We start from the raw sequence: 21,191 nt of genomic DNA on the forward strand, positions 1-21,191 counted from the left end.
GGATGCTTTAGTGACTGGAAGCCAGTGTCCAGTGGCATACCACAGGGATCTATTATTTGTCATTTATATAAATGACATAGATGACTATGTGGGGGGTAGGATTAGTAAGTTTGCAGATGACACAAAGATTGGCCGGGTAGTTAACAGTGAGGTTGAGTGTCTTAGGCTACAGGAAGAAATAGACGGGATGGTCAAATGAGCAGATAAGTTGCAGATGGAATTTAACCCTGAAAAGTGTGAGGTGATACTCTTTGGAAGGAGCAATTTGACAAGGAAATATTCAATGAACGGCATGACACTAGGAAGTTCTGAGGAACAAAGGGACCCTGGTGTGTGTGTCCATAGATCTCTGAAGGCGGAGGGGCATGTTAGTGGGGTGGTGAAAAAGGCATCTAGGACACTTGCCTTTATCAATCGAGGCTTAGCTTACAAAAGTAGGAAGATTAGGTTGGAATTGTGTGGAACCTTGGTGAGGTCACAGCTGGAGTACTGTGTGCAGTTCTGGTCACCACATTATAGGAAGGATGCGATTGCACTGGAGTGGGTGCAGAGGAGATTCACCAGGATGTTGCCTGGGATGAAACATTTAAGTTATGAAGAGAGGTTGTATAGACTTGGGTTGTTTTCATTGGAGCAGAGAAGACTGAAGGGCGACCTGATTGAGGTGTACAAGATTATGAGGGGCGTGGACAGGGTGGATAGTGAGCAGCTGTTCCCCTTAGTTGAAGGGTCAGTCACAAGGGGACATAAGTTCAAGGTGAGGTGCAGGAGGTTTAGGGGGGATGTGAGGAAAAACCTTTTTACCCAGAGGATGGTGACGGTCTGGAGTGTGCTGCCTGGGAGAGTGGTGGAGGCGGGTTGCCTCACATCCTTTAAAAAGTATCTGGATGATCACTTGGCATTCAAGGCTATGGGCCAAGTGCTGGTAAACGGGATTAGTGAGTAGGTCAGGTGTTTCTCACGTGTTGGTGCAGACTCGATGAGCCGAAGGGCCTCTTCTGCACTGTGATTCTGTGATGTAACTTTAGATGCTGACCCAGCTACAAGCATATTGCAGTTCCTGATATAATGCCATTATTTTCTAATTTAATGGCCTGAATTTTTCAGTTGGTGAGCGGGCTTGGTGGGAGCGGGCAGGGGCTGCCATGGAGCCAATCGGCTCTGTGCCGCTATTTTACATGGACGGGCCAATTAACGCCCACCCAGCGTAAGGTGCAAGTTGTATCGCTCAGCGCTTCCTGTGTGGGTGGGGGGAGGAGGGAGAGTCGGGTCCAGTGCTCTTTTGCGCATGCATGCAAAAGAGCGCTTCAATCTCCCTGAGGTATGGAGCTACCTCAGGGAGATTGAACAACTTTTGAAATTATTAAATAAATGGACGTAAAATATAATTAAAAATGGCCCCTCACATGTGACTGTGTTGTGTTTTGATATTTTGGAAAAATTATTTATTTAATTAATAAAAGCTTTAGGAAACCTCATCCCGCTCGTGGATGATGCTTCCTAAAAAATGTGAAGGCCGCTTGGTCTTTTCGCTTGCCCGCCAACCTTAAGGTTGGACAGGCAGTGTTAACAATTACATTAATTACGTCCCTAATGGCCTTAACAGGCCGTTTAAATATTGGCGGGCGCGCAGCTGACTCTGGCGCACGCCCGCTGAACAAAACGTCGCGAGTCAACACGATGACGTCGGGACGCGCGCCCGACGTCATCTTGCGTCATTTTACACATTGGTGTGTGGGCCCACCCCCAGCACGCCAACTGAAAAATTCTGCCCAATGAGTTCAGTTCCCCAATTTTGTTTTTTGTACCATTTACAGTGATATACATAACTTTTAGTTTTGATTTACAATGTTTTCTTTCCACATCTTGATTCCTTTCACTATCTTATTCTGTTTGAATTCTTTCAACCCTTGTACCTGCTTATTATCTTTACACCTGAAGTTTACCTTCCTTTCCAACCAAACAATTGTTTGTTTTTCCGTCCAAATAACCAAATACTTGAATTTTTATTAACAGTTTGGGTTAAGCTCTGTACATGTACAGAAGCAGATTCTGCAATTCAGTTCGCTTTTCTTTGAATAAGGAATCACATTCGACTTATTTTCAAAAACTACAGCCTTCATAATGCATTTAACCTTTGATGTCCACAGGTTAGTTCACTGACATGTGTACTGTCAGATTGCAAAGGCCACAGATAAATCCACATTGCATTTGAGCTGAAAGGCTACTAACCCAGTTAATCCAGGGAAAGAGGCATATTACTGGACCAGCAAGTCACTTAAAAGAAGTGTTCTTTCTATAGCCACTCATTCCACCCTAGCTGACAGAAATCCATTAAATTAGGTGGAACTAAACAAGGACCTAGGTTACACCACATGCTCCACAATGAGCTGTTGAGTGCACAGCCTGAGTCAGGCAACTGGCACAGATGAGCACTGGACCAAGGAATCCGTACATCGAGGAACTCCAAGCCATAATCCTTCAGTGAGACTTGATATATGGTAGACAGCAATACGCCAGGTCAGATCATAGCCAGAAGTGGGGCATAACTTGGGGTCCAGGTGAAGATTAAGGGCTGGTATAAATAATTTTGGTGCCCTTTGTACAAAGAGGGCTATGGGCACAGCTATTTTCTCCCAAGAAGAGAAAGGCAAGACACGCCAGCCTGGCTGGAACATCTCCAATGTTCTTTTCGATATCAATATGATATCAGGTACTCTGGATACTCCATGAGCTTGTGGATGCCCACCATTGGCACACAAATGAGGGAATGACTGTCTGACTTTGGAACGACCACCATGGTAGCAGTAGTGAAAGTTCCCACATGCCGCATCTCGACACTCACATTCGGACACACCTCATTCTACATTTTTGTGGAAAAGCACTTTAATGCATATGCCAAGTTTTGATCCTTTTCCTGTTTTCAAACTATATTTACCTGTTGCTGTGTAGGTTTCAAACTTCATATCATTAATGGCTATTTTACTCCACTCTATCATGGGGCTGGGTCTTGATGCAGGTGGAGGCTGTATATCTGGAAGAACTTCATCACCATCTCCTGCTTCTGATCCAAAGTTGGATCCTCCAGATGGATCTGTACCAGCTCCAGTACTGATACTACTTCCACTGAATCCACCTCCTGTAACTCAGAAAAATAGATTACAGTAATTTTATAAAATCAAAAATAAGTTTTGAAGCGAAACATTGATTTCACAGAATCCGAATGGTTACAGCACAGAAGTAGGCCATTCAGACCTTTATGTCCATGGAAGCTTTCTGCAAGAGCATTACAGCTCATCTCATTTGCCTGACTTTTCTCTGTAGCCCTGCAATTTTTTTTCTTTTCAGGTGTTTATCCAATTCCTTTTACAAAGATCCAATTATATTTGCCTCCGCCACAACTTAGATAGTGCTTTTCAAATCCTAACCACTTGGTGCATAAAAAAATGTTTCGATTGTTCCTATTGGCTCCTTGGCCAATCCTGTTTACTCTGTGTCCTCTAGTTCTTGACCCTTCCACCAATGGGAACAGTTTTTCTTTACCTACTCTGTCTAAACCTCATAATTTTGAACACTTCTTATAAAAATATGTTGAGTAAACCATTTCAAGTTTGTTTACAAATGCATTATACAACAACTGAGATCATCAAAATGCATCACGATGTGTCATGACATCATTAGAAAAAAACAACACAAAGCGGAATTTTCTGTGCCCACTGGCATTGAGTGTGTTTGGCAGCGTGAGCAGACAATATGGCGCGAAGGACAAAAATCAGTTTCGCGGTGTCGTGAAACCAGTTTGCAATCATCCGCTCTGCCCGCAATGATGGGCTGCATTTTCACCATCGAACATTGGGAACTTCATTGTAGTACACCTGCATATCATTACAGGCCCAGCTTGCCAGAATCATCCCCCTATACTGGATCATCCGAGCACTTCGACGGGAAAACACACCAGTGCAGAACACATCTTGACAAGTGTGACAGGCAGAAGTAGGGACTTACCGTCAGGGCCTTGCTGACATCGCGGACACCCGAGGAGCAGAAGATGCTGGAGCCCAACAGCAGCAGGACCCTGGGGGAATGTCCATGGCATGCTGGGTGGATTCTGATGGGCATGGCTCCACCGCAAAGCAGCTCAAGGAAGGTGCAAAGCCACTGTTGAAGGTCTGCTCAGTGCCCTGGAAATGGTCTGCAACGATGATCATCGAGGGGGTGGAGAAGAAGGTCCAGCTGTGTTTGGGAGAGGGAGATGTACCAGGGAGTGGGAGAGGAAGGTCTAGGTTCGACTGAGAGAGGAAGGTGTGTTGGGGATGAGGTTGGGAGGCGGGTAATGTAGGTGTGGGGGGGGCGGGGTGGGAGGTTTGGAGCTGGTGGGGGGGGAACAAAGATGTGGGGGCTGGGATTGTGGGGGGAGGAAGGGGTAACGGGCAAGAGTACAGCAAATGGGGAGGTAGGCGTAAGGGAAGGAGTTCAGGGAGGAAGGAGTCCAGAGAGGAGAAGGAGCCCGGAGAGGGGTAAAAGTAAGGGTGGAGGAAGGAGTCAGGAAGAGGGAAGGACTAAACGGGGGAACAAGGAGTCTGTGGGGAATGGAAAGGACTCTGCGGGCTGTGGAATGGGGTGGGGGGGGTGGTCATGTTCCAAGTGGGGGAATGTCCAGGTGAACATGCAAGGGAGGGGTCTGTGGAGTCAATGACTGCCTCCTGGGGACCAAAGTGAGGGTGGGCATGGTAGGAGGGAATGGTGCAAATGACGGAGGGCAGAGTGAGGCAGTAGGGTGGGAGGGTGAGTGTGTGACATTATCAGTAGAAGGGATGGCGAGGTGGTTGGTGGGGAGTCAGAGGCTGACACAGGCCCTGGGGGTGGGATTTTCGGGAAGATAGGGAACATGCAAACCCACCTGGGCACCCCCAAAAGAAAAGGGTTGTGGCTAGTAGCTGACGATGGGGAGGTGGAATGTGATGCCGGGATGGGGCAGGGGAGGGGCGACAGTGATGGGGGAATGGAAATGGGTGACTGGGGGAGGGGAAAGGATGAGGGGCCTTAAGAAAAACTGTACCACTACCACGTTAAATCGAAAGTGAAATGAAACTTGTGGTGGGTGAGAATAGGTGCTGCATGAGAGTGCGGTCAGTGGGTAGACGGAGATGCTGGTCAGCTCAGATGGACAACTGAAAGAGAACCCCAGCAGGCAGCATCGAAAATGCTCAGGACAGTGAGATAACTGTGTTGTGGGAAGGATCTGCATATGTTGGAGAGTGCATACACGAGGCTCTGAAAGGCACTTCCACACACAACTTTTCCCTCCAGAATCACTCGTGGGCCGGCTGCGTGCAGCTGAACTGCTAATGGGGGCGGGTGGTGGCTCGCAGGGGGAGGACTCGTGAAGCCTGTCATTGAAGCTGAAATACACCATTACACATTATTCAGTAAAAGTGAATATATTTGCAGATTGTAAAGTGACAAAATGTGTTCAGCCATGCAACCAATTGTGATTAGAAGTTCTTAACGTTTTTACACCTTAGACTTCCCTGGCATCCGCAGCAGGGACGGAGACAGCTTGTTGCCTCTGATGAATTCGGCGTGGATCCTCTGGACAGCTGAGGCCTTGGGGCCTCTGGCTTGCTTTGGCTGTCCTCCTATGGCCAGCTGCTCCCTGAGAACGAGGTTGAAGGGTCACAGGCAAAGGGGGCTCGGAGGGAGTGGACAGTCTCTGAGATTCCTAAGTAGATGTCCAGGGGTGTCCAGCTGCCGGTCCTCCTTCCTTCGGGTGCCTGAGGTCCCTGGCCTGACTCCTTGAGCAGAAGCAACACCTGGAGGGATGTCAAGGTGCCCCATTTCCCTCTCGCGTTGCCACTGCAGGAACTCACCCATGGCGATCATGAAGGGGTGCAGGTCTGCGAGCATCTCCGTGATCTGCTTGACCAGGGTTTCCATGGCATCCACCATCCTTCCCAAGGAAACATCCATATGTGCATATGTGGGCACAACTTCATCAGAGAGCAGGTGGACGCACTCCTCCAAAACACGTGCCACTCTGTTGAGAGCTTTCAACAGCTCTGCATGATGTTCCCCTGCCTGCTGCTGACTCTCCAGGATGAGCTGGAAGGCCAAATCCAGAGGCTCATCACCTGACTCAACTCACAGGTGCCTCTTCCCAGCAGTCCTCCGAGTGCCAGGGAGCTCGGCTGAACCTGTATCCCCCTGCTGTGGACACCTGTCTGTGTGATAACCACCGGATTGTGAACCTGAGCCTGAACTAGATCCAGGTCTCACTGAGGTGTGTCTCTGCGATGGTAAAGAGTGTGGGTAAGCGCTGTGATGCAAGTTCCAGGCTGCTTATTTTCAGTTCTTCAATGGAGTGGTATCCTCTTGGCTGGAGGTGAGGACACGGATGATGCTGAGGGACTGGCTGGCTGAGAGTTTCGGTCGCTTGGCAGAGCTCCCTGTGAACCAAAGTAGAGAATGCATGTCAGCAGAGTCAAAAGCAGGATAGAGAGCACTCACATTTGCATTGAGAGGGGGATGACAAAGTGCAGGATCCTCAAGTGGATGTTCGCCGTCAACCTCACTGTTGCCACAGGCATGGCCCACATCCTCACCAGTCAGTGCGATGGCCTGTTCCTCAAAGTGCGTGACGGGCCTAATGTGGGCTACTCCACCCTGGTCTGGAACCTTTCCCTGCTGTTGTGAGCCAGCTTCTCCTGCATGAAAACAGATGGAGAGAGTGTGAGCAGGACGCATGGCACTGCGTGGAATGTTTGTGTGGTGAGCGGAATCAAGGACAGGAAGAGGACATGAGCTCAAGAGGGTATGAGCCTGATGGAGATGTGAGGGTGTGTGTGAGAGTTAGTGGTGTAGTTCCTTGAGGTGTGAGATCCCTATGGAAGTGTGATGGGTTCTTAAGCGTGTGAGTTGAGAGTGATGAGAAGAGTGACGTATCCCAGCGGAATAGATGAGACCATTCATCCTCTAGTGGCACTGGGTGGCTGTTCTCTTTTGCAGAGCATCGGCACTGATCATCGCTGCCACCACAATCCATGCTGGACTGGCGACTTTGCTTGCTGGCCTTTGCCCAGAGGGAGTAGAGAATATCACGGCGGGCCTTCCCGGTGTCCAAAAGCACTCAAGGGTCGCATCATTAGCCCAATAGGCTGCAGTCGTTTTGCCTCTCGGGGAAATGTCTTCTTTGCAGCAGTCCTGGGCTGGAAGCACTGAGAGGTGTGCGTGCAGCTGCACTTTAAATATGGCGCCCATTGTGAGGAAGCAGCGAGGTGATGGCGTGGCGGGCGAAGGAAAGCCCGCATGCTATCAAAACGGCATGTTTCCCAGGAATGCATGATTAATGAAGCAGGATCGAGACGGTACAGCGCAAAAAGCTGCCACTGCGGCTGGCGGGAAAATTGTCCCTTTTCCCGCCGGCTACTGCGCTTAGTGCAAATCTGGGACAATTTTGCCCACAGTGCTCGCTCTTCTGGATCCCACCTCCCTCCAGCTCCAGCAACAAAAACATGTGTAACATGTTTCTTTGTGAAGATGGTATCTCTTTAAATTGCTAAGTAATGTACATAATACATCACGTTCAATAATAAATAATACTTTTAAGTTTGTGCTTCCAAGAATTCATTGACAGAAATTCACATCTACCTGTCAAGTTTTCGGTTACCTGAGATGGAGTGCACAGTGCTCCCCTCCGTAGGGTCATAAGCCACTTACTCAAGTTCAGAGAGCTTGGGAGCGTGTTTGCAGAGCCCAGTCTAAGGGGTCTCAAGTGTGCACAAGAGTACTATTGGAATTAAACCAGCTAAAATAGCAGAGTTTAACAAAATAGATAACTGGTAATCTTCCTGTTGTTTGTCACCCTAACCATGAGAATTTTGAACCACATGGTTATCAGAAGCTTATTGGGAAGAATCCTAACACCAGTACCAGTCCAATCGCGAGCTGATCTGGCTGATCAATCACCACCAGTAATGCAGAAATCAACCTGGCTCAGGTATGCAATTGCAACGTCAACCAGAAATGTTGACTTGATTTCTAATTTCCATCGGCAAATTTTTCAAGTGCCTGAACCCCAAACAACCCTCGCCAATCTCCCGTCCCCCAAGGAAAACAAGCACATGTTGACTGAGTAGATGAGATCTCCTAAACTTGCAACCTTCATTGGATTGAAATTGGCATACTTAGGAAGGCATAGTGCTGCAGAATATAATGGTCAATACAACTGATGTGGAGCTGTCACAAGTTTAAGTGTGAATCCATCTCATGTCTGATTCAAGCTACACTGATTGCAGAGACACCAGAGTAAAGGCAGAGATTCCCACTTTGCAGATGTCACTCCAGATGGAAAAAGAAAATGATAAATGCAATAAAGGCATGACTTAATAATAAAAACTGACAAGGAATTGGAATATGATAGCTGCACTGGCAGACAATTACATTCCAATCTGTAAAGAATCACTTTATTGGTGACATTTTAAACTCATCAGAACTTACTGGGATAGGTTTTCAGTTTCAGTTTCTGCCAGGGCTAGAGTATTTCAGAGTTGTGGAAGTAAATCAAGATCCTTGATAAAAATCTGCAGCCATCATCCAGACATGCAGCTGAAGGATGAGGCGCAGCAAGAGACAGATGTAGGAAATTTAGTAGAAATGGAATTCTATTAATCAGAAACAGGCAAACTAACTCAACTGTGCTCAAAACCTGTGACCATACCTTGAAATCCTGGCCTCCCACCAGACCCAGAGGTCCCTTCTACTGTGTTATAATGTGTATCATACTCTGTATAAAGAGGAAATAATACATAGTATATTAGGAATAAAATAGAACCTGGAATGGATAACATAACTCAGAGTGGAATTACTATTAGTTTTACAATATTTTCCTCAGTAATTGCCCAAAATGCATTGGTAGACTGGCTATATTGGTAAACCCGCTGTTGTCACTCTCAACAAGCTCCAATTTGGTAGAGTTTTGTAGACCCAAACCAAGATGCAGCAACTGATGGTCAATGTCTCAGCTTTCACTGCAGCATAGACAGAAGCCACCCAACATCTCAGGACTGCAGTGGAAGCCCAGACTGAGGCCATAAGATTCATGCTTGTTGTCATGCAAGTTGGATTTGAAATGTTAACTCTGTTTCTCTCTCCACAGATGCTTTCAGACCTCTGAATTTTTGCAGCACTGTTTTTATATTAGCTCAGCTTGGTGTTGTGCAGGCTCAAAATGCAGCCATCATGGCTCCATATACAGATAGCAAATGTCAGCCGTAGCGGAGTTGGGAGCGCTCTTACCTCTGAATCACAAGGTTCTGGGTTCAAGTCCCACTCCAAGACCGAGCAGAAAAATAAAGGCTGACACTCCAGTGCAGTACTGAGGGTGTGCTGCAGTGCTACCTTTCAGCTGAAACATTGATCCAGAACCCAATTTGCCTGCTGTGGTGGATATGAAAGATCCGTGGCACTATTTTGAAGAGCAATGGAGATATCCCCAGTGCCATTATTTATCCCTCAATCAGCATCACAAAAATTGGTCATTATCACATTGCTGTTTGTGAGGGCTTGCTGTGTGCAAACTTGCTGCTGTGTTTCCTACATTACATTACAACAGTGACTACGTTTCAAAAGTACTTCATTGGCTGTAAAACATTTTGAGACACCAGAAAGTCATGGAAAAGCTAGATCAATGCGAGCCTTCTCTTCTTGAGCTCAAAGGTCATGCAGTCTGTCACAGGAATCCAGTAATCCTTGCTCCTGAAGAGGCGTTGCGCCAGGGGAGTGGCAGTGCCACCCTTGATCATGAACCTGTTGCCCTCTCTCAGGATGACAGCATTTATCCTCCTATACTGCCAGTTCATCAGTGGCCCTGCTGCTGCCTCTCATCAAGCCAGCCTAGAATGCAGCTGCCCATGTCAAGGTGGTACAGTCTTAAGGCAGGCCCTCAAAGCCTAGAGCTGCTCAATGTCATCCTGAGAGGCCACTTGTAGTCTTCCCTGGTGGAAGTCAGTAGCCTACCACCAGCCATGCTGCAGCCACAGGTGTAGCGCTGGGCACAGGCACTAAGGAAAAGTACAAAGGTGAATAGTTCAGTTGCGTGTCTATTATCAGACACGTTGTTGAAAAAAATTGTTCTGTAATTTTATTTGGCAATGGGTTTTATTTCAGAGTTTTGGTCAAGAGAACACCATGATTGTTTGTAGCAGATGAACTGAAAGATGGGGAATTTTGCAGTAATAGTGATGTAGGGTGAAATCTTTGGGGATCTGGAGTCTGAGTATCTACTCATGGGTAGCCTGTCTAGGTGGCATCTCCCTTTCTCTTGTCCTGCCCTTTTCTACTCCTCCTGAGGTCTCCTCTGAAGGCTTGATGGTAAAGGCTGCATCTTGAGAGCCAGACTGTGGAGGAATCAGCAGAACTTGAAGACACTCTTCACATCACAGATACAATTGGTCATTATCACATTGGGTAGAGTGGGCAGTGGAACTGTTGTTTTAAAAAACTGATGGTTTGCTCCATGATGTTCCTGGTTGCATCATGGCTCTAATTTTTGGTGCTTTATCCATACTTGGTTGGGTGGCAGAGGGGAGTCATGAACCAGGTCTAAAGCATGTTCCCTTGTCACCCAACAGCCAGCCTCTGGTTTGTTGTGGTAGCCCATAGATGAGGGGTATGGCTAACTGCCATAGGATGAAGCATTGTGACTGCTGCCAGGATAGCAGGTAATAACCAAATGGATCTTTGGAGCATGGTCATAACCAACTACACATTCATGGAGTAACAGTCCTTGCAATTGAGATACACCTGTCCGTTGATACGTAGGATCTGCAGAACCATGTGCATGCGGTCAATGGTCCTCTACACTACTGGGGACCCCTGTTAGCATGACAAAGCCAATTGTCTTCTCCTCCTGTTTCTGTCTAATAAGAAAGATGACAATTAAGTTACCTCTCCTTCTTTACAGAGACTCTGTCACCTGTCTAATGCAGTGATGCACTAAGAACTGTAAAATGTTGAAAACATCGCCTGCTCCTGCCTGGAAAGATGCGCAGGTGAAGCAGCTCAGGGCCACAGAGATCTTGATGGCCATTGGTAGCACAGCTCTTGCCCTGAAAAGCCGGTTGTAGGAGTGGGAACAGTTCACCTGATTTATGAAGCGTAGGCATCTCAGACACCATGCTTGGCTGAGATGGCGGTGGGAGCAGTTCTCCCTGACAACCTTGGGTGTATAGGGCCTTCTATTGACAACATTATTCCTCCTTCCTTGGTGTACAGCTTCCCACCACTGCTGCCCGTGCTACATCTTCAGACTGCAGCCCAGAAGGAATTACATCTACAGCCCCCACCATACAATTTCTCCTGATAGGCCTTCCAATTCACTATACCACCTAGTCAGAGTGTAGTACCACTCCCTTGTGAAACTAAAAGCTTGTGCCAATTCCTCCAGTAACACAAAATATTTTCCACTAACTCTGCCGCAGCGGAAGTAAGTGAAAAGCAGCTCACTTGAAATTTGAATGATGATCCTTTTAAATAGTGGTGGTTGGAGTATCCCTCAAATAGCTGAATCCATGTTCAGCTGGAGTAATTAAAAGTGTGCATTAACAGGACTGACAAAGCCTAAGATGGCAGATCAGGCACCAAATCAGCATGAGAGGCTGTTTCATGTCACTATCCATCTAGATTTTGGTGCACCCATGCCCATTCTAATGCCCTCAGGTCAGGGTGTGCTTTGTGGGCCAGGCCTTAAGTGGTTGGAAGTGCAATGCTGATATTCTTGGACCTTCTGGATTGCTCGTGGAAATAAAGATCCACTTCATCAGAAGCTTCAGGTAGAAACCCATTATTGCAAAACTAGAAGTATTGCGTAACTGATGAAAACAAAGGGAGAAGGTGAAGATAAAACTTTACAGTTAAAATTTATTCAGTATTAAAAACAGAAAACACTGGAACACTCTGTAAGTCAGGCAGCATGTGTGGGGAGAGAAACGGAGTTCATGTTTCAGATCAATTACCTTTCGTCAGATATTTCCTTGTTGTGCAAAAGAGAAATTGGTTCATAACTTTAGAATGGACTATTTTATAAACAGGAAAAGTGCTGAAGTTGCTGGCCATCTCAATGAAAATATTTTAAACATTAGGCAAGGGAACCTCTACAAAATAGGCAAGAACAGATTGAACTGATTATGGAAGAAACTGATTTGCATATGCAGCAGCGACTTAAAAGTTTGAAACTGAGAAAAGCATATTCCATGCAGATTCACCAAGTGAAATACAAGATACTATTGTTGAAGTCCCTTACCTGAATAATCAGTGGAGTTCTGTGTTGCATTTGAAGACCCTTCTCCAAAGACACTTCCACTCATGTTCACATTGATCCTGCTGTTGTCAGTTGCTGAAAATGAATAAAAAAATGGAGTCAAGGACTGAGACAAGAGAGTAGGTAGCTTTTACTTTAAAAAATCTCTATCTTCCTCAACATTTTTTAAGGAAAACTTAGGTGAAAGGATAATTGGGTCCATTGTGCATGTGAATGATCTGAAAGGAATGCCCATCAGACAGCAATCTCTTGCTTGAAGGTCTGTCCAGAATTATACCAAATATTGTAACAGGCTAAAAGAGCTTAGATACAGCCATCAAGTTAATTAGACTTTGCATCATACACCCTAAAAGTTTAAAACTGAAGCTGTAAAATACTTAGAGCATTTAAAATGGTCAAAGATGACCCCCACCCTCTGTTGATGGTAGATGAAGTTTTTTTTTATTCATTCATGGGATGTGGGTATCACTGGCCATACCAGCACCTATTGCCCATCCCAATTTGTCTTGAGAAGATGGTGGTGACCTGCCCATTTGAACCGCTGCAGCCCACATCATGTAGGTACACCCACAGTGCTGTTAGGGAGGGAGTTCCAGGACTTTGAACCAGCAACTGTGAAGGAATGGTGATATAGTTCCAAGTCAGGATGGTATGTGACTTGGAGGGGAAGTTGCAGGTAGTGGTGTTCCCATGCATCTGCAGCCCTTGTCCTTCTAGATGGTAGTGGTCGTGGGTTTGGAAGGTGCTGTCTAAGAAACCTTGGTGAGTTCCTGCAATGCACCTTGTCAATGGTTCACATTGCTGCTATTGTTTGTCGGTGGTGGAGGTTGTGAATGTTTGTGTGTGGGGTACCAATCAAGCCGGTTGTTTTGTCCTGGATGGGGACGAGCTTCTGGAGTGGTTGTGGGAGCTGCACCCATCAAGGCAAGTGGAGAGTATTCCATCACACTCCTGACTTGTGTCTTGTAGATGGTGGGCAGAATTTGGGGAGTCAGACGAGTTACTCACTGCAGGATTCCTAGCCTCTGACATGCTCTTGTAGCTACAGTATTTATATGGCTAGTCCAATTCAGTTTCTGGTAAATGGTAACCCCCAGGAAGTTGACAGTGGGGGATTCAGTGGTGGTAATACAATTGAATGTCAAGATGGTTGGATTCTCTCTTGTTGGAGATGGTCATTGCCTGGCACTTGTGTGGCATGAATGTTAGCTGTCACCTGTCAGCCCAAGCCTGGATATTGTCCAGGGCTTGATGCATTTAGACATGGACTGCTTCAGTATCAGAGAAGTTGCAAATGGTGCTGAACATTGTGCAATCAACAGCGAACTCCCCACTTCTGACCTTCTGATGGAAGGAAGGTCATTGATGAAGCAGCTGAAGATGGTTGGGCCTAGTTCACTATCCATTTTATGATGGAAATATCACAATGTCAAGGGAGGACATTGCATTCTCTCTCTTGCTGGAGATGGTCATTGCCTGGTACTTGTGTGTGGCATGAATATTATTTGCTACTTATCAGCTCAAGCCTAACAAATGTGCAGGTCTTGCTGCATGCAGGGACGCACTGCATGATTATCTGAGAAGCTGTGAATGGAACTAAACATTATGCAATCATCATTGAACATCCCTACTTCTGACCTAATGGTGGAGGAAAGGTAATTAATGAAGCAGCTGAAGATGGTTGGACTTAGGACACTATCCCGGCGAACTCTTGCAAGACGATCCTGAGGTTGAGATGATGGGCCTCCAACAATCACAATCATGTTAATTTGTGCCAGATACAGCTCCTACAGAGAGCTTTCTCCGATTCCTTATGATTTCAATTTTGCTCAGGTTCCTTGGTGCCACCTTCAGTTAAATGCTGCCTTGATGTCAAGGACAGTCATTCTCACCTCACTTCTGAAATAAAGCTCTTATGTCTATGTTTGAGTTACCTGATAGAACCCAAACTGAGTATTGAAAGAATCACAGGATTGTTACAGCACAGAAGGTGACCATTTGGCATTTCGTATCCATGCTGCTTCTCTGCAAGAACAGCTCAGTGAGTCCCAATCCTCATCCTTTCCCCATAGCTCTGCAAAATTTGCTTTTTCAGATTTTTATCCAATTCCCTTTTGAAAACCACAAAACACTCTCAAGTAGGACATTCCACATTCTAACTACTCACTGCATAAAAAAGTTCTTCCTCATGTTTTTTTTTTTGCCAAGCAACATAAATCAGTATCCCCTCGTTCTTGGCCATCCTGCCAGCAAGAACAGGTTCTCTCTCTATCTATTCCAACCAGACCCTTCATGATTTAGAGCAACTCTATTAAATCAGCTCTCAATCTTCTCTTCTCTAAGGAGAATAACACCAATTTTTCCAAACTATGCCATGAATGAAATCCTTCATCCTTGAAACCATTCTCAGAATTTTTTTATGCACCCATACTAAGGCTTTCACATCCTCTGAAAGTGCGGTGCCCAGAATTGGAGACAATACTCCAGTACAGGCCAACCAGAATTTTATAAAGGTTCAATAGAACTTCCTTGCTTTTGTTCGCTATGCCTCTCTTTATAAAGCATGCTTTTATGACCACTTTCTCAACATGCTCTGCCACCTTCAAATGATTTGTGTACATAAATCCCTAAGTCTCTCTCTTCCTATGCTCCCTTTAGAATCGTATCTTAAATTTTATATTGTCCCCTAACTTCCAGTGGAGGGGCAATTGAGTCGGATTGTCACTCCGTTCCGAGTTTCTTACCTTAAAGTGAAGTCGCTTCCATCTCACCCGACCTTCCAACTCAGGCAGGGTGAGATCACTCCATCGGAGCAGGTTCCTGTGGCCTATTGGCGAGGGCAGCTCAGTCGAAGGTGAGTAAGCTACATCCCCATTTTTACAGCACTAGCTGCCACAAATCAATTAAGTTTAAAGGTGCAGCCACTTTGACAAGCCAGGGAGAAGTTAAGTGCCTAAGGTAAGTGGGTAGGATTTGAGGGGAGGGGGGGATTGGGTCGGGACAGGAGGGGGTGGTCATGTCAGGTTGAGGAGAAGAAGGTAGTCAGGGGGGTGGTGAAGGGGTGGGGGTGGTCAGGGTAGTAGTCAAGGGGGTAATGGGGAGTCCCTTGAGGGGTCAGGGGTGGGGGGGTCATTGGTGGTGGGGTGAGTCCAGTGGGGAGTTGGGGGAGTCCAGGATGTAGTCCGCAGTGCAGTGGGGCGTGGGACAAGCCTACTGGAGTTTTTTTGAAGACATAACTAGCAGAATAGATAAGGGAGAACCAGTGGATGTGGTGTATTTGGATTTTCAGAAAGCTTTTGATAAAGTTCCATATAAGAGGTTAGTGTGCAAAATTAAAGCACATGGGATTGGGGGTAATATATTGGCATGGATTGAGAATTGGTTAGCAGACAGGTAACAGAGAGCAGGAATAAATGGGTCTTTTTCAGAATGACAGGCTGTGACTAGTAGGATATCACAGGGATCAGTGCTTAGGCCCCAGCTATTCACAATATATATCAACGATTTGGATAAAAGGACCAAATGTAATATTTCCTAGTTTGCTGGTGGCACTAAACTAGGTGGGAATGTGAGTGGTGAAGAGGATGTTAAGAGGCTTCAAGGCGACTTAGACAACTTGAATGAGTGGGCAACAACATGGCAGGTGCAGTATAATATGGATAAGTGTGAAGTTATCCAATTCAGTGCGAAAAACAGAATGGCAGAGTATTATTTAAATGGTGATAGATTGGGAAATGTTGATATACAAAGGGACCTGGGTGTCCTTGTACACCAATCACTGAAAGCAAGCATTCAAGTGCAGCAAGCAGTCAGGAAGGCAAATGGTATGTTGGCCTTCATTGCAAAAGAACTTAAGTACAAGAGCAAGGATGTCTTCCTGCAGCTATACAGGGCCTTGATGAGACCACATCGGGAGTAGCGTGTGCAGTTTTGGTCTCCTTACCTAAGAAAGGATATGCTTTCCATACAGAGTGCGCAGCAAAGGTTCATCAGACTGGTTTCTGGAATAGCAGGATTGTGGTATGAGGAGAGATTGGGGCGGTGAGGCCTGTATTCACCGTAGTTTATAAGAATGAGAGGGGATCTCATTGAAATGTATAAAATTCTTACAGGGCTGGACAAGCTGGATGCAAGGATGATGTTTCTTCTGGCTGGGGGGCTTGGTCTAGAACAAGGGCTCACAATCTCAGGATATGGGGTAGGCCATTTAGGACTGAGATGAGGAGAAACCTCTTCACTCAGAGGGTGGTGAACCTGTGGAATTCTCTATCGCAGACTGCTGTGGAGGCCAGGTCACTGAATATATTTGAGAAAGAAATAGATAGGTTTCTAGACACTATAGGTGTCAAGGGTAATGGAGAGAGTGTGGGAGTATGGTGTTGATATAGAGGAATAATCAATGATCATATTGAATGACGCAGCAGGCTCGAAAGGCTGAATGACCTACTTTTGCTTCTATTTTGTATGTTTCTATAAGTCCCTTGGTGGTGTTGGGGGAGCAGGGGGTGCAGTTGGGGTGGGTCAGTGCTACAGTTGCCTAGAAGCTAGAAGTGGTTTTAATTCTTCTAACATTTTCTGGGTAACTATTACTGTATGACAGTCGGAACCATCTGAAGTTGCAATTTAAATCACATTTCCAGTGCAATGCAATTCTCCAAAGGAAGTTTGAACTTCCCAGGCAATTGTCATGCATTCCTTACCTGGGAGCTTTCGGATGCAGGGGAGATTCCCAAGCGCATCTTTGGGGTAGCCCCCAGATGCACTGCCCAGGAGCTCAGAAGTTATGGGCCCAAGTGTGATGACTCAATGGAGCAGACTGGTTTCATCAAGAAACAGTTAAACTTTATTACAGAGACATTTTTAATGCTTGCATGCTCAACCAGATCTCTCATCAGAAAAGCCCTACCCTGCAGATTGCTCACACTAAGAGCTAACTGGTTGGAACCCCCACAGTACATCTCATGATCCGTAATTGGCAGAAGGGAGTGACTATACATCCAATTAGCACACCAGGTCTCTCCTGATTCTTCCTACCACTCTACATTAAATTTCACTTCTTGAAGTTGATCACAATCCTCCTCACAGTTCACAATACATTCAAGTTTTGCACAATAAACATATATAAAGAAAAGCAGTGGTCCTAGTACTGACCCCAGGGAAGTCAACTACATACCTTGCGTCAGTCTGAAGAATAACTGTTCCCGACTATTCTGTTTCCTGCCAAACAGCCAATTACGTAACTGTGCTGCCACTGTCTCTTTTATTCCATGGGCTCTAGCTTCATCAGTACTTTATGAAATGCCTTTTGAAGATCCATGTACACAGCATCAGCTGTATTACTCTCATTAACCATCTCTGTTACCTCATCAACAAATGTAATCAAGATAGTTAAACACAATTTTCCTTAAAAAAAAATCCATAGCGGTTTTCTTTAATTAATCCACATTAGTCCAAGTGACTGTTAATTTTGTCCCAGATTATCATTTCTAAAAGCTTTCCCACCACCGAGGTTAAAGTCACTGACCTGTAAATGCTGGGTTTATCTTTACACCTTTTTTTGAACAAGGGTGTTGAATACACAATTCTCCAGTCCTCTGGTACTACACAGTATCTAAGGAGGATTGGAAAATTATGGCCAGTAGCTCTGCACTTTCCACCCTTACTTCCCTCAGTGTCCTCAGATATATCCCACCTGGTTCTGGTGGCTTATCATCTATTAAGTATAACCAGCCTTTCTAACACTTCCTCTTTATCAATTGTTAGCCTATCCAGTACCTTCACTAATAACTCTTTTACTATGATTTGAGCAGCATCTTCTTGCTAGGTAAAGACAAATCTCAAGCAAAATCTCAAGCACACACTCTGCCTCCATGCATAGATCTTTTTTTTTGGTCTCTAATCAGCCCACCCATCTTCTTACTTTTAATATTTATGTGCCGACAGAAGAATTTGGATTCCCTTATAAAGTTTCAGCTGCCAGTTCCTTCTCATGTTCTCTCTTTGCCTCTCAATATTTTAAATTTCCCCTCTGAACTTTTATATTCAGCCTGATTTTAACCCATGTTATCAACCTGACAGCTGATTTTTGTGCCCTTTTTCTGTTTAATTTTGCTCTCCAGCACTTTCGTCAGCTGGGGAGTTCTGGCTTTGATTGCACTATCTTTCCCACTCGTGGGAATGCACCTCAGCTGTACCTGAACCATCGCCTCATTAAAGGCAATGTATTGTTCTGTTACATTTTTGCTGGCCAATCTTTTGATTCCGATTTATCTGGGACAAATTCCTTCTCATTCCACTGAAATTGGCTCTTCCTCAAATTAATTATTTTTACTTTTAATTGTTCCTCATCCTCTTCCATGGCTAACCTAACCTTATGACATAGCTGTTCCCTAAATGTTCACATACTGACACTTTATCCACTTGACACACTTCTTTCCCCGGAACCAGATTCAATAATATATCCATCCTTGTACTGATCTGGAAAATTCTCCACAGCACACTTCAGGAACTCCTTCCTCTCTTTGTCCTTTACACTGTTACTATCACAGCTTAGGATAATTACATTTTTTGCACTTCCCTGTTATTTCCTTGAAAATTTGCACCTCTGTATCTACTCCACTTTTTGGTGGACTATAGAATGCACCCAGTTGTAATGGTATCTCTATTTTTTAACAATTATGTGCGGGCAAGTGCTGTTTGAAAGCACTATCAACAACACCAGTGGAAGAATTTTCTCCTTATTGGGCAGGCTGGTCGGGAGCGGGTGTGGACAAGCGTAGAGCCGATTGCTACCCGTGATTGACTGCGAGCCGCCATTTTACATGGAAGGGCCAATTAAGGCCCGCCCAGTGTGACGCGCACCCGGTAGCGCTCAGCGCTACCTGTGCAGGTGTGGGGGGAGGGAGAGTCGGGGCCTGCACTCTTGCGCGCATGCACGTGAAAGAGCGCAGAAATCTCTGTAAGGCATGGAGCTGCCTCAAGGAGATTAAGTTGAATTTGAAACTTCAAAATAAAAAAAGTTTAAAATCGTTTACACATGTCCCCTCATGTGACGAGAATCTTCGGCTTGGCGAGCAGGGGCGGGGTGCATGTCCCGACATCACTGTGCGTCATTTAGATTTTCAGTTCGGCAAGTGCGACCGTCGAACTGTCAAAGGCCTATTAAGGCCATTTAACTAACATTTAAAATAATTAACGGAGCTGCTCATCCAACCTTAAGGTTGGTGGGCAGGCGAAGAGCCCAGGCGGCCTTCGCATTTTCCATGGAACCTCATCCACGGGCAGGATGTTATTTCATGAATGATTTTAAATTTTCTCAAAAATTTCTGTTGAAATTAATGCACATGTCCCAGCTCTTGTGACAGTTTCACATGAGGGTACATGTCATAAAAATTTTTTCAACACTTTATCAAACTGTTAAAACTTAAAACGAATCTCTCTGAGGCACCTATGTGCCTCAGGGAGATATCTGCACTCTTTTGCGCATGCACAAACCCAGGGAACATTTCACCCCCCCTCCTCCGCCTGCACAGGGTGCGTTTAGTGCTTCTGGGCATGCATCACACTGGGCATGCCTTAATTTGCCCACCCACGTAAAATGGCAGCTTGGACCCAATCAGGGGTGCCGACTGGGTCCACACCCACTCGCCTGCCTCCGCACAACCCCCCGACGGGGGGAAAATTCTACCCATGAGCTGGGACATGTTTTTCAAATGTTTAAAAAAATGTTATAATTTAATAAACCCTTCATGAAACCCCATTCCGCCTGTGGATGAGGTTTCATGAAAAATGCAAAGGCCGCTTGGGCTCCTCGCCTGCCCACCAAGGTTGGACGGGCAGCCCTGTTAATTTGGTAAATTAGTTTATTAATGGCTTTAACAGGCCTTTGATGGTTTGGCGGGCGCACAGCCAACCCCGGTGCGTGCCCTCCGAATGAAAGATCAGAATGACATGCTGCTTGTACGAAGCTACAGATTGTGATTGAATCCAATTCTGCTGCTGCTGATGTCCCATAGCACTTTATAGATGCCAAGCTTTAAGCAGCTGTTCCATACTGAATTTATCCCAATTAACACTGTGGTAATGCTACACAACATGATGGAGTGTATCCTCAGTGTGAACACAGTCCTTCTTCTCCACCAGGATTGTGTAGTGGTCCCTCTTACCAACAATGACATGCAACATGTGGATTGGTGAAGTCCAGCTCAAATCAGTTGTTTTCTTGTATGGCAGCATGGCACTTATGTCCTCTAGGACTCAACCAGCTCGGTGAGTAATTATTCTATCAGGCCACTCATGTGATGCATATTCAAGTCCCCCAGCTAGAGAACATCCTATGTCATTGCTGCCCTCGGTGCTTCTTCCAAGTGGTGTTCAACAAGGAAGAGTACTGATTCATCAACTGTGAGAGGACAGTGGGTAGTAAACATCAGGAGGTTTTCTTGACCGTGTTTAACCTGATGTTTTAAGACTTCATGGAATCTGGAGTCACTCTTAAGGATTCTCAGCGCCATTCCTTCCCAACTATATATTACTATGCCACCACTTCTGGTGGATTCATCCCACTGGTGGGATGCAAAATACCCAGGGGTGATGATTGCCAAGTTTGTGAATTTGGCTGATAACTATGATTCTGAGAGACAGACTATGTCAGTTTGGTGCTCAACTTGCCTGTAGAACAGTTCTCCCAATTTTGGCATTATTATCAGAAATTAATAAGGAATTTGGATGTCACATCCAAATCTGATTCATTCTGAAAGTATTTTTTGTAGTGGTTTGTTAGAACTGAGTGGTTTGCTAAGCTATTTCAGAGAGCAGTTAAAAATCACCTACATTGTCATGGGTCAGCAAGGTCCACACATCTAAAGTCACAGCC

At 45.5% G+C, this 21,191-nt stretch overlaps 1 protein-coding gene across 1 annotated transcript in view; it reads right to left on the reverse strand.

Moving 5' to 3' along the window:
- Positions 1 to 21,191, reverse strand: part of LOC121276026 (polycystic kidney disease protein 1-like 1) — a 252,137-nt gene that overhangs the window by 164,602 nt on the left and 66,344 nt on the right. The window contains exons 12-14 of the mRNA XM_041183968.1: positions 12,299 to 12,391; positions 8,717 to 8,782; positions 2,939 to 3,139 (exon numbers count right to left, since the gene is read on the reverse strand). Coding sequence (XP_041039902.1) covers positions 2,939 to 3,139; positions 8,717 to 8,782; positions 12,299 to 12,391 — 360 coding nt within the window. The remainder of the gene's footprint in view (positions 1 to 2,938; positions 3,140 to 8,716; positions 8,783 to 12,298; positions 12,392 to 21,191) is intronic.

The sequence above is a fragment of the Carcharodon carcharias genome, chromosome 3 (assembly GCF_017639515.1).
Source record: "Carcharodon carcharias isolate sCarCar2 chromosome 3, sCarCar2.pri, whole genome shotgun sequence".
In the NCBI taxonomy this organism is placed as follows: domain Eukaryota; kingdom Metazoa; phylum Chordata; class Chondrichthyes; order Lamniformes; family Lamnidae; genus Carcharodon; species Carcharodon carcharias.